Source organism: Salvelinus namaycush, chromosome 10, assembly GCF_016432855.1.
Source record: "Salvelinus namaycush isolate Seneca chromosome 10, SaNama_1.0, whole genome shotgun sequence".
NCBI lineage: Eukaryota > Metazoa > Chordata > Actinopteri > Salmoniformes > Salmonidae > Salvelinus > Salvelinus namaycush.
In genome coordinates this window covers 48,871,343-48,885,633 of record NC_052316.1, presented here as the reverse complement: position 1 = coordinate 48,885,633, position 14,291 = coordinate 48,871,343, and the positions used below count along the sequence as shown (strand labels likewise).

The 14,291-nt window shown below is 48.3% G+C and overlaps 1 protein-coding gene across 1 annotated transcript in view; it reads left to right on the top strand.

Moving 5' to 3' along the window:
• Nucleotides 1-14,066, top strand: part of LOC120054379 (E3 ubiquitin-protein ligase HERC2-like) — a 110,987-nt gene extending 96,921 nt beyond the window's left edge. The window contains 4 exon segments of the mRNA XM_039001791.1: nucleotides 2,365-2,509; nucleotides 4,271-4,496; nucleotides 13,370-13,544; nucleotides 13,859-14,066. Of these exon segments, the coding sequence (XP_038857719.1) occupies nucleotides 2,365-2,509; nucleotides 4,271-4,496; nucleotides 13,370-13,544; nucleotides 13,859-14,066 (754 nt within the window).
• The last annotated feature ends 225 nt before the right edge of the window (nucleotides 14,067-14,291 follow it).

The window sequence follows — 14,291 nt, the reverse complement described above, 5'->3', positions numbered from 1 at the left end:
ACCCGTCTGTTTTGTTGCTTAACAACCAACCCGTCTGTTTTGTGGCTAAACAACCAACCCGTCTGTTTTGTTGCTAAACAACCAACCCGTCTGTTTTGTTGCTAAACAACCAACCCGTCTGTTTTGTTGCTAAACAACCAACCCGTCTGTTTTGTTGCTAAACAACCAACCCGTCTGTTTTGTTGCTAAACAACCAACCCGTCTGTTTTGTTGCTAAACAACCAACCCGTCTGTTTTGTTGCTAAACAACCAACCCGTCTGTTTTGTTGCTAAACAACCAACCCGTCTGTTTTGTTGCTAAACAACCAACCCGTCTGTTTTGTTGCTAAACAACCAACCCGTCTGTTTTGTTGCTAAACAACCAACCCGTCTGTTTTGTGGCTAAACAACCAACCCGTCTGTTTTGTGGCTAAACAACCAACCCGTCTGTTTTGTGGCTAAACAACCAACCCGTCTGTTTTGTGGCTAAACAACCAACCCGTCTGTTTTGTGGCTAAACAACCAACCCGTCTGTTTTGTGGCTAAACAACCAACCCGTCTGTTTTGTGGCTAAACAACCAACCCGTCTGTTTTGTGGCTAAACAACCAACCCGTCTGTTTTGTGGCTAAACAACCAACCCGTCTGTTTTGTGGCTAAACAACCAACCCGTCTGTTTTGTTGCTAAACAACCAACCCGTCTGTTTTGTTGCTAAACAACCAACCCGTCTGTTTTGTGGCTAAACAACCAACCCGTCTGTTTTGTTGCTAAACAACCAACCCGTCTGTTTTGTTGCTAAACAACCAACCCGTCTGTTTTGTTGCTAAACAACCAACCTGTCTGTGGTCAAACATTTTGGCTAACTTATTGGGGACGTGGTCAAAACAGCAGTTGTTTCTGAAAGTTCACAGAAAATGTTGTTGATGCGGTTGAACAAGAATATAAACGCAACAATTTCAAAGATTTGACTGAGTTACAGTTTATGAGAAATTCAGTCTATTTGAAATAAATTCATTAGGCCCTAATCTATGGATTTCACATGACTGGGAATACAGATATGCATCTGTTGGTCACAGATACCTTAAAAATAATGGGCCTTTGTGCATTCAAATTGCCATCAATAAAATGCAATTGTGTTCGTTGTCCGCAGCTTATGCCTGCCCATACCGTAACCATAGCCACCATGGGGCACTCTGTTCACAACGTTGACATCAGCAAACCGCTCGCCCACACGACGCCATACACATGTTCTGAGGCTGTGAGGCCGGTTGGATGTACTGCTACATTCTCTAATACGACGTTGGAGGCGGCTTATGGTAGAGAGATTAACGTTACATTCTCTGGCAACAGCTCTGGTGGACATCCCTGCAGTCAGCATGCCAATTGCACGCTCCCTCAAAACTTGAGACGTCTGAGGCATTGTTTTGTGTGACAAAACATTTTAGTGGCCTTTTTTGTCCCCAGCACAAGGTGCACCTGTGTAATGATCATGCTGTTTAATCAGCTTCTTGATATGCCACACCTGTTAAGTGGATGGATTATCTTGGTAAAGGAGAAATGCTCACAAACAGGAATGTAAAGAGAAATAAGGTTTTCGTGCGTATGGAACATTTCTGCTAACTTTTTTGGTTTCAGCTCATGAATCATGGGACCAACACTTTACATGTTGTGTTTATATTTTTGTTCGGTGTAAAATAACGTTAGGTCGGTACCAGATAATTCTGTTCTGATTACAGATTTGAATAACAGAGAAGTATCGGAAGATGTCATAATCTATACCCTTTTGTCTTAGTTGTTGGGAAAGTGGTTAATAAAGTAGCTGCTTTGTTTACAGTGAATAGAATGTTGGGAGAGATGATGTCACTCTGGAACCTTTTAGAATGCTGAGGAAATGCCATGAAAGTGGATGGAGGACAACAAGTTGGATAGTTTAAAAAGTAGAAAATATATCCCAAAAATTGTATGCACACACTTTTAAAGTTTGAAGGGTGTTTTTTAGCTTGAATAGTGTAAGAGGAGTAACGTTGTAAAGAATAATATTAACTATAAAGCCAAAAATAATTCATGCAATATCTACAGTGTGGCTGCTGTCGCAAAATAAATCCCACTACTAAGTGGTGCAGCTTTCGCACATTAACAACGCAGTCCCCTGAACAAGGGAAGGTGGTTACATAAAAAATTAAAAACAGTCAGTAAAATAAGATTATGTCCCTCCAACTCAAATCTGGACCTCAAAGCCAGTGGACACCAGGTGGATGCAATTAATTATCAGATAGAAGAGAAAAGCAACAGGCTCTGGACCTGGCAGGGTCAGAGTTGACTACCCCTGGTTTATGTGATGTTCTACCCAGGGATAAAGGGGAATAACTGTCTGTTTCTCAACCAGGGGTAAAGGGGACTACTTCCGTCTGGGCCACGGGACAGACGTCCATGTGCGTAAGCCTCAGATGGTGGAGGGGCTGAGGGGGAAGAAGATTATCCACGTGGCCGTGGGGGCGCTGCACTGCCTGGCTGTCACCGAGACTGGACAGGTGGGTACTGGCCTCCACGCCTCCTCCACATCAGACACCAGGCTAGGCCTCCTCCACATCAGACACCAGGCTAGGCCTCCTCCACATCAGACACCAGGCTAGGCCTCCTCCACATCAGACACCAGGCTAGGCCTCCTCCACATCAGGCACCAGGCTAGGCCTCCTCCACATCAGGCACCAGGCTAGGCCTCCTCCACATCAGACACCAGGCCTCCTCCACATCAGACACCAGGCCTCCTCCACATCAGACACCAGGCTAGGCCTCCTCCACATCAGACACCAGGCTAGGCCTCCTCCACATCAGACACCAGGCCTCCTCCACATCAGACACCAGTGAAACATTTCTGAAAAACAGTTTTTTCTTTGTGGTTATGGGGTATTGGGTGTAGATTGAGGGGGGGAAACCAATTTAAACAATTTAAAAATAAGGCTGTAACATAACAAGATGTAGAAAAAGTCAATGGGTCTGAATACTTTCCCGAATCCACTGTACAACCCATATTTATGTTTATTTATTTTCCCTTTTGTACTTGAACTATTTGCACATCATTACAACACTGTATGTAGACATAATATGACATTTGAAATATTATTTTGGAACATTTGTGAGTCATGTTTACTGTTCAGTTTTGGTTTATTTTACTTTTGTTTATTATACATTTCACTTGCTTTGGCAATGTTAACATATGTTTCCTATGCCAATAAAGCCCTATGAATTGAGAGAGAGAGCGAGAGATGTTTGAAGGAGAGAAAGAGCTGACTTTAATGTCTGTGAGTTAGTGTTCTTAGAAGGAGAGGCTGAATTTCAAACCGAACACTTGGAGCACTCGGTATGCACATTCCTGAGGCAATCGAGTCTGTCCCGAGCTCACTGGCATGGGAAACTCTGAGGGCCCAGAATAGTTTATACAATGTTTCAAGTTTAATAACGCAAGCTTCGGGCCGGACCCGGTTGATAGTTGATACAATGTTTCAAGTTTGTTGTAGAGAGATGAATGCGATTTAAATTATTATAATTTAAATTAAGTTGTTCCACGAAAATGTGCGTATGACAATCATAATCTAATCTACATATTAATGAATATTAATATTAATAATCTACATCGGTAGAAATGGTAAATCAATTGTCATTCTACGTGAAACAGGTTGCCGACTCCTGGTGTAGCCTATTACCGGAAACTTCAGGAGCGTAACGTCTGAATCTGCGGGAGGAGGATTAATCCACAAGTTTCTTCTGGTTATCTTGATCTCTGGCTCCCTCTTGAGTCATTCGTTTTCTTAATTATTTCATCAAACTGTCCACTTAAAGCATCAGACAAGCTCAGTGCAAATAGTTTTATTAAACGTATAATGTGTGTCTATATATGGAAAAATACCCGTTTAGAAATTGAGGAAGAACAGACGACTCTCAGTCGGGGACAGCCCTGATATACTTGTACATATCTGGTGCAGTAGAGTAGGGATGTTGTTTTGTTCCTTTATCAGAGTACGCGTCGGTGTCTGCCTACATGCTACAAGACACGTCGCGGGAGACGATGCTCGAAAATGGATTTAGAATTTTGATAAGTGGCAGTTAGGACGTCTCATTGTCTCAATGTTCATTTTGACCAAAACACTTTCGGACTCGAGTGATCACTTATGAACACATCAGCAAGCGGCCACTCGAAAACGGGCCAAGTGTTCGGTGTCAGATTCAGCTGTAGAGATGTGAGAGAGGGAGGTGTGTTAGTATCTGTAAGTGTCTCTGTACTGTTCCACCAGGTGTTTGCGTGGGGGGACAACGACCATGGCCAGCAGGGTAACGGGACCACCACGGTGAACAGGAAGCCCACCTTGGTTCAGGGTCTAGAGGGACAGAAGATCACCCGTGTTGCCTGTGGCTCCTCCCACAGCGTCGCCTGGACCACCGTAGACGTCACCACCCCCTCTGTCCACGAGCCTGTCCTCTTCCAGACTGCCAGGGACTCTCTAGGGGCATCATACTTAGGTAACCTAACCCTAACCTCTATACAGCTAGTAACCCGAACACTAACCCTCCTCATACTTAGGTAAACTAACCAGCTAGTAACACTAACCCTCCTCATACTTAGGTAAACTAACCAGCTAGTAACCCTAACCCTCCTCATACTTAGGTAAACTAACCAGCTAGTAACCCTAACCCTCCTCATACCTAGGTAACCTAACCAGCTAGTAACCCTAACCCTCCTCATACCTAGGTAACCTAACCAGCTAGTAACCCTAACCCTCCTCATACCTAGGTAACCTAACTAGCTAGTAACCCTAACCCTCCTCATACCTAGGTAACCTAACCAGCTAGTAACCCTAACCCTCCTCATACCTAGGTAACCTAACCAGCTAGTAACCCTAACCCTCCTCATACCTAGGTAACCTAACCAGCTAGTAACCCTAACCCTCCTCATACCTAGGTAACCTAACCAGCTAGTAACCCTAACCCTCCTCATACCTAGGTAACCTAACCAGCTAGTAACCCTAACCCTCCTCATACCTAGGTAACCTAACCAGCTAGTAACCCTAACCCTCCTCATATCTAGGTAACCTAACCTCTATACAGCTAGTAACCCGAACATTAACCCTCTGCATAACTAGGTAACTGTATAACAGTCACATTTAATATACTTTTAAAGTAGTAGGTGATGTGTCAGTTAAATAATGTATTTTTAAAATCCAACACAAACATATCAACATTAATGATATTCTTCAGAAAGAATACAATACAAAATAATAACCCCGACAAATAATATAATTTCATTATTTTAACAAACACATCATTCCATAAACACCACAATGACCCAATAACCTTATTTAACGTTTTGTTTTGGTTAAGTTCAAATTCAGTTTCGGCTATATTAGCCTATTGGGACGCGCCTAAACAGGAAATGATTATAAGTCTATAAGTCCCGTCTTTTCCCATTTCGATTCCCATTAGTTTTTTCAGTTCATAGTCGTTTGACATTCAAATCAAATTCCCCCCATAAAATAAAAGGTAAGCCGACTGTGGATGATCTCCAGAAACGGTAAGGAGAAACGGATGGATCTCACCGTAGTTTGGAAGGCGCCTCCGTGTTCATTAAACATTTTCCGCGATCCCGTTTGTAAATCCACAACAAGGAAATAATCTGACAGGCCAGGGAACACGATCACAGTGCCAACAGGAAATAATCTGACAGGCCAGGGGACACGATCACAGTGCCAACAGGAAATAATCTGACAGGCCAGGGAACACGATCACAGTGCCAACAGGAAATAATCTGACAGGCCAGGGAACACGATCACAGTGCCAACAGGAAATAATCTGACAGGCCAGGGAACACGATCACAGTGCCAACAGGAAATCCAAACCACGGATGGCACGGACTGCGCTTAGCAGGCGGCAGTTTTCTTCTCGCAATTTGAAACTGGTGCCGCTGAGGTTTATCGGTGTCTTCGTATCGCAGGTAGGCTATAGCAAAACACGCCTCTCTGAATGACCACCAAGCAACCTCCGAGATGCGAAGAAGAGTCTTTCGCCATCCAAGATGGCCGCCCAGTGGAAGATCATGAAAGTAATCTAGAAACCAGTCCGCAAGGCCCTTGGGTACCACAAGTTGATATGATATTGCCTTTTCCTTCAACAGGGATCCTCCTGTACAGGATTTCTTGGAGTACTTTGAATCCAATTTGATCTGGACGCTCACTGGAAGCTTCTTTGTTCTACCTAAGGTCACTGACCTCTTGGTCCTGAGCTTCAGCAATCTCAGCAAGAGAGGTGGGACGGATAGAAAGGCTGTGAGTGGTGGTGACAGCAACGCTAGTTGGCTTGCTAATGGAGCCACTGCTCTGGACAGAAAATCAGGAAGAATGTTTCTGATGGCCTTTCTGGTAATGCACTCTGAACTGAAGGTGCAACTTCCAGCGTGTGAGACGTCTTGAGGCTGTTGAACACCCATGTAAGTGCTGAGTGATCAATACATCAACTCAACCCCCTCAAGATAATGACCCCGCTTTTCCACTGCCCACACCACTGCCCATACCACTGCCCATACCACTGCCCACATCACTGCCCACACGCCTTTTCCCATGTTTGAGAAGTTCAGTATTCAGCTCCTTTAAATGCCACGTGAGGCATATGCAATGATTCTTTCTCCACCTTTCGTCTGAGTGAAGACGGCACCATAACCTACATCACTGGCGTCCGTTTGGACCTGGAAAGCCTGCGATAGGTCTGTTTGAGCCAACACTGGCGTCCGTTTGGACTTGGAAAGCCTGCAATAGGTCTGTTTGAGCCAACACTGGCGTCCGTTTGGACTTGGAAAGCCTGCGATAGGTCTGTCTGAGCCATCACTGGTGTCCGTTTGGACTTGGAAAGCCTGCGATAGGTCTGTCTGAGCCATCACTGGTGTCCGTTTGGACTTGGAAAGCCTGCGATAGGTCTGTCTGAGCCATCACTGGTGTCCGTTTGGACTTGGAAAGCCTGCGATAGGTCTGTCTGAGCCATCACTGGTGTCCGTTTGGACTTGGAAAGCCTGCGATAGGTTTGTCTGAGCCATCACTGGCGTCCGTTTGGACTTGGAAAGCCTGCGATAGGTCTGTCTGAGCCATCACTGGTGTCCGTTTGGACTTGGAAAGCCTGCGATAGGTCTGTCTGAGCCAACACTGGCGTCCGTTTGGACTTTGAAAGCCTGCGATAGGTCTGTCTGAGCCATCACTGGTGTCCGTTTGGACTTGGAAAGCCTGCGATAGGTCTGTCTGAGCCAACACTGGCGTCCGTTTGGACTTGGAAAGCCTGCGATAGGTCTGTCTGAGCCAACACTGGTGTCCGTTTGGACTTGGAAAGCCTGCGATAGGTTTGTCTGAGCCATCACTGGCGTCCGTTTGGACTTGGAAAGCCTGCGATAGGTCTGTCTGAGCCATCACTGGTGTCCGTTTGGACTTGGAATGCCTGCAATAGGTCTGTCTGAGCCAACACTGGCGTCCGTTTGGACTTGGAATGCCTGCGATAGGTCTGTCTGAGCCAACACTGGCGTCCGTTTGGACTTGGAAAGCCTGCGATAGGTCTGTCTGAGCCATCACTGGTGTCCGTTTGGACTTGGAAAGCCTGCGATAGGTCTGTCTGAGCCATCACTGGTGTCCGTTTGGACTTGGAAAGCCTGCGATAGGTCTGTCTGAGCCATCACTGGTGTCCGTTTGGACTTGGAAAGCCTGCGATAGGTCTGTCTGAGCCAACACTGGCGTCCGTTTGGACTTGGAAAGCCTGCAATAGGTCTGTCTGAGCCATCACTGGTGTCCGTTTGGACTTGGAAAGCCTGCGATAGGTCTGTCTGAGCCAACACTGGCGTCCGTTTGGACTTGGAAAGCCTGCGATAGGTCTGTCTGAGCCAACACTGGCGTCCGTTTGGACTTGGAAAGCCTGCGATAGGTCTGTCTGAGCCATCACTGGTGTCCGTTTGGACTTGGAAAGCCTGCGATAGGTCTGTCTGAGCCAACACTGGCGTCCGTTTGGACTTGGAAAGTCTGCGATAGGTCTGTCTGAGCCATCACTGGTGTCCGTTTGGACTTGGAAAGCCTGCGATAGGTCTGTCTGAGCCATCACTGGTGTCCGTTTGGACTTGGAAAGCCTGCGATAGGTCTGTCTGAGCCATCACTGGCGTCCGTTTGGACTTGGAAAGCCTGCGATAGGTCTGTCTGAGCCAACACTGGTGTCCGTTTGGACTTGGAAAGCCTGCGATAGGTCTGTCTGAGCCAACACTGGCGTCCGTTTGGACTTGGAATGCCTGCGATAGGTCTGTCTGAGCCAACACTGGCGTCCGTTTGGACTTGGAAAGCCTGCGATAGGTCTGTCTGAGCCATCACTGGCGTCCGTTTGGACTTGGAAAGCCTGCGATAGGTCTGTCTGAGCCATCACTGGTGTCCGTTTGGACTTGGAAAGCCTGCGATAGGTCTGTCTGAGCCATCACTGGCGTCCGTTTGGACTTGGAAAGCCTGCGATAGGTCTGTCTGAGCCAACACTGGTGTCCGTTTGGACTTGGAAAGCCTGCGATAGGTCTGTCTGAGCCAACACTGGCGTCCGTTTGGACTTGGAATGCCTGCGATAGGTCTGTCTGAGCCAACACTGGCGTCCGTTTGGACTTGGAAAGCCTGCGATAGGTCTGTCTGAGCCATCACTGGCGTCCGTTTGGACTTGGAAAGCCTGCGATAGGTCTGTCTGAGCCATCACTGGTGTCCGTTTGGACTTGGAAAGCCTGCGATAGGTCTGTCTGAGCCATCACTGGCGTCCGTTTGGACTTGGAAAGCCTGCGATAGGTCTGTCTGAGCCATCACTGGCGTCCGTTTGGACTTGGAAAGCCTGCGATAGGTCTGTCTGAGCCAACACTGGTGTCCGTTTGGACTTGGAAAGCCTGCGATAGGTCTGTCTGAGCCAACACTGGCGTCCGTTTGGACTTGGAAAGCCTGCGATAGGTTTGTCTGAGCCATCACTGGCGTCCGTTTGGACTTGGAAAGCCTGCGATAGGTCTGTCTGAGCCAACACTGGTGTCCGTTTGGACTTAGACCTATCGCAGGCTTTCCAAGTCCAAACGGACGCCAGTGATGGCTCAGACAGACCTATCGCAGGCTTTCCGTCTGAGCCATCACTGGTGCGTTAACAAGAACCTGCTTCAACTGCTCAAAACTCTTCTGTTGTTCCCAAAAGCATCATTTGGCGATTGGCTGTGTAGGCTATATGACGCACGTACATTTAAGCCCTAAATATCTCTCTCTACATAACTCTAACCCTCGTACCGTGGTAACCCCTCTCTCTACATAACCCTAACCCTCGTACCGTGGTAACCCCTCTCTCTACATAACCCTAACCCTCGTACCGTGGTAACCCCTCTCTCTACATAACCCTAACCCTCGTACCGTGGTAACCCCTCTCTCTACATAACCCTAACCCTCGTACCATGGTAACCCCTCTCTCTACATAACCCTAACCCTCGTACCGTGGTAACCCCTCTCTCTACATAACCCTAACCCTCGTACCGTGGTAACCCCTCTCTCTACATAACCCTAACCCTCGTACCGTGGTAACCCCTCTCTCTACATAACCCTAACCCTCGTACCGTGGTAACCCCTCTCTCTACATAACCCTAACACTCGTACTGTGGTAATCTATCTCTCTACATAACCCTAACCCTCGTACCGTGGTAACCCCTCTCTCTACATAACCCTAACCCTTGTACCGTGGTAACCTTTTCTCTCTACATAACCCTAACCCTCGTACTGTGGTAACCCCTCTCTCTACATAACCCTAACCCTCGTACCGTGGTAACCTTTTCTCTCTACATAACCCTAACCCTCGTACCGTGGTAACCCCTCTCTCTACATAACCCTAACCCTCGTACCGTGGTAACCCCTCTCTCTACATAACCCTAACCCTCGTACTGAGGTAATCTATCTCTCTACATACAATACAGGAGCTACACCTGACTTGGATTAGGATAGGACTCAGGTCTGGCTTGGGTTAGAATATGACTCAGGTCTGGCTTGGGTTAGGATATGACTCAGGTCTGGCTTGGATTAGGGTTAGAACAGGACTCAGGTCTGGCTTGGGTTAGGGTAGGACTCTGGTCTGGCTTGGGTTAGGGTAGGACTCTGGTCTGGCTTGGGTTAGGGTAGGACTCTGGTCTGGCTTGGGTTAGGATAGGACTCTGGTCTGGCTTGGGTTAGGATAGGACTCTGGTCTGGCTTGGGTTAGGATAGGACTCTGGTCTGGCTTGGATTAGGATAGGACTCAGGTCTGGCTTGGATTAGGGTTAGGATAGGACTCAGGTCTGGCTTGTATTAGGGTTAGAACAGGACTCAGGTCTGGCTTGGGTTAGGGTAGGACTCTGGTCTGGCTTGGGTTAGGATAGGACTCTGGTCTGGCTTGGGTTAGGATAGGACTCTGGTCTGGCTTGGATTAGGATAGGACTCAGGTCTGGCTTGGATTAGGATAGGACTCAGGTCTGGCTTGGATTAGGGTTAGGATAGGACTCAGGTCTGGCTTGTATTAGGGTTAGGACAGGACTCAGGTCTGGCTTGGATTAGGGTTAGTATATGACTCAGGTCTGGCTTGGGTTAGGACTCAGGTCTGGCTTGGATTAGGGTTAGGAGAGGACTCAGGTCTGGCTTTGGTTAGGATAGGACTCAGGTCTGGCTTTGGTTAGGATAGGACTCAGGTCTGGCTTGGATTAGGATAGGACTCAGGTCTGGCTTGGATTAGGGTTAGAATAGGACTCAGGTCTGGCTTGTATTAGGGTTAGGATAGGACTCAGGTCTGGCTTGGGTTAGGATAGGAATCAGATCTGGCTTGGATTAGGGTTAGGATAGGACTCAGGTCTGGCTTGTATTCGGGTTAGAACAGGACTCAGGTCTGGCTTGGATTAGGGTTAGGATAGGACTCAGGTCTGGCTTGGGTTAGGGTTAGGATAGGACTCAGGTCTGGCTTGGATTAGGGTTAGAACAGGACCCAGGTCTGGCTTGTATTAGGGTTAGGATCGGACTCAGGTCTGGCTTGGATTAGGGTTAGAACAGGACTCCGGTCTGGCTTGGATTAGGGTTAGGATCGGACTCAGGTCTGGCTTGGATTAGGGTTAGGATATGACTCATGTCTGGCTTGGATTAGGGTTAGAACAGGACTCAGGTCTGGCTTGGGTTAGGGTAGGACTCAGGTCTGGCTTGGGTTAGGATCGGACTCAGGTCTGGCTTGGATTAGGGTTAGGATCGGACTCAGATCTGGCTTGGATTAGGGTTAGGATAGGACTCAGGTCTGGCTTGTATTAGGGTTAGGATAGGACTCAGGTCTGGCTTGGGTTAGGGTTAGGATAGGACTCAGGTCTGGCTTGGATTAGGGTTAGAACAGGACCCAGGTCTGGCTTGTATTAGGGTTAGGATCGGACTCAGGTCTGGCTTGGATTAGGGTTAGAACAGGACTCCGGTCTGGCTTGGATTAGGGTTAGGATCGGACTCAGGTCTGGCTTGGATTAGGGTTAGGATATGACTCATGTCTGGCTTGGATTAGGGTTAGAACAGGACTCAGGTCTGGCTTGGGTTAGGATAGGACTCAGGTCTGGCTTGGGTTAGGATCGGACTCAGGTCTGGCTTGGATTAGGGTTAGGATCGGACTCAGGTCTGGCTTGGATTAGGGTTAGGATAGGACTCAGGTCTGGCTTGGATTAGGGTTAGGATAGGACTCAGGTCTGGCTTGTATTAGGGTTAGGATAGGACTCAGGTCTGGCTTGTATTAGGGTTAGGATAGGACTCAGGTCTGGCTTGGGTTAGGATAGGACTCAGGTCTGGCTTGGGTTAGGATATGACTCAGGTCTGGCTTGGATTAGGGTTAGGATAGGACTCAGGTCTGGCTTGTATTCGGGTTAGAACAGGACTCAGGTCTGGCTTGGATTAGGGTTAGGATAGGACTCAGGTCTGGCTTGGGTTAGGATAGGACTCAGGTCTGGCTTGGATTAGAGTTAGGATAGGACTCAGGTCTGGCTTGGATTAGGGTTAGAACAGGACTCAGGTCTGGCTTGTATTAGGGTTAGGATCGGACTCAGGTCTGGCTTGGATTAGGGTTAGAACAGGACTCCGGTCTGGCTTGGATTAGGGTTAGGATCGGACTCAGGTCTGGCTTGGATTAGGGTTAGAACAGGACTCAGGTCTGGCTTGTATTAGGGTTAGGATCGGACTCAGGTCTGGCTTGGATTAGGGTTAGAACAGGACTCCGGTCTGGCTTGGATTAGGGTTAGGATCGGACTCAGGTCTGGCTTGGATTAGGGTTAGAACAGGACTCAGGTCTGGCTTGTATTAGGGTTAGGATCGGACTCAGGTCTGGCTTGGATTAGGGTTAGAACAGGACTCCGGTCTGGCTTGGATTAGGGTTAGGATCGGACTCAGGTCTGGCTTGGATTAGGGTTAGGATATGACTCAGGTCTGGCTTGGATTAGGGTTAGAACAGGACTCAGGTCTGGCTTGGGTTAGGATAGGACTCAGGTCTGGCTTGGGTTAGGATCGGACTCAGGTCTGGCTTGGATTAGGGTTAGGATCGGACTCAGGTCTGGCTTGGATTAGGGTTAGGATAGGACTCAGGTCTGGCTTGGATTAGGGTTAGAATAGGACTCAGGTCTGGCTTGGGTTAGGATAGGAATCAGGTCTGGCTTGTATTAGGGTTAGGATAGGACTCAGGTCTGGCTTGGGTTAGGATAGGAATCAGGTCTGGCTTGTATTAGGGTTAGGATAGGACTCAGGTCTGGCTTGGATTAGGGTTAGGATAGGACTCAGGTCTGGCTTGGATTAGGGTTAGGATAGGACTCAGGTCTGGCTTGGATTAGGGTTAGGATAGGACTCAGGTCTGGCTTGGATTAGGGTGAGAAGGACTCAGGTCTGGCTTGGGTTAGGATAGGACTCAGGTCTGGCTTGGATTAGGGTTAGGATAGGACTCAGGTCTGGTTGGATTAGGGTTAGGACAGGACTCAGGTCTGGCTAGGATTAGGATAGGACTCAGGTCTGGATTGGATTAGGGTTAGAATAGGACTCAGGTCTGGCTTGGGTTAGGATAGGACTCGGGTCTGGTTGGATTAGGGTTAGGACAGGACTCAGGTCTGGCTAGGATTAGGATATGACTCAGGTCTGGCTTGGATTAGGGTTAGGACAGGACTCAGGTCTGGCTTGGGTTAGGATCGGACTCAGGTCTGGCTTGGATTAGGGTTAGGATCGGACTCAGGTCTGGCTTGGATTAGGGTTAGGATCGGACTCAGGACGAGGTTGGGGTTTGGTGAAATACCACTTTTTGCGTCATGTGCTGAATATTAAATACTGACATATTGTTGTGTTTCCTGTGTATTCCAGGCGTCCAATCAGACAGTGACTCCTCGACGGTGAACAATAAACTGAGTGGCCACAGTAATGGTGTTAGACCCAACCGCCCCTCTCTGGCCAAAATACTACTGTCTCTGGATGGGAACCAGGCCAAGCAACAGGCCCTGTCCCATGTCCTCTCAGCCCTACAGATCATGTATGCCAGGTAAGACTCCTGACTGGTGCCATGATTTAATGTGTGTTGTATTGTTGATGTTTGGGATGCTGTGATTGGTGCCCTGATTTAATGTGTGTTGTATTGGCGATGTCAGGGATGCTGTGGTTGGTGCCCTGATTTAATGTGTGTTGTATTGTTGATGTTTGGGATGCTGTGGTTGGTGCCCTGATTTAATGTGTGTTGTATTGGCGATGTCAGGGATGCTGTGGTTGGTGCCCTGATTTAATGTGTGTTGTATTGTTGATGTTTGGGATGCTGTGGTTGGTGCCCTGATTTAATGTGTGTTGTATTGGCGATGTCAGGGATGCTGTGGTTGGTGCCCTGATGCCAGCTTGTATGATGGTCCCCATGGAGTGCCCCCCCCCTGACTCCTCCTCAGCATCCAGCCCCTCTGAGTCAGAGGGGCCCCCTGTTCCCACAGAGGTGGAGGAGAGGGTCAGCCCTAACCCCTGGCAGACAGACAAGAATGGAGAGGTGAGTAACCCTTAGTCCCTAACCCCTAGTCCCTAACTCCTAGTCCCTAACCCCTAGTCCCTAACCCCTGACAGACAGACAAGAATGGAGAGGTGAGGAACCCCTAGTCCCTAACCCCTAGTCCCGACTCCCTAGCCCCGACCCCCTAGTCCCGACTCCCTAGCCCAACTCCCTAGTTCCTAACCCCTAGTCCCGACCCACTAGTCCCTAGCCCAGACCCACTAGTCCCTACTCCCTAGCCCTGACCCCCTAGTCCCTAAC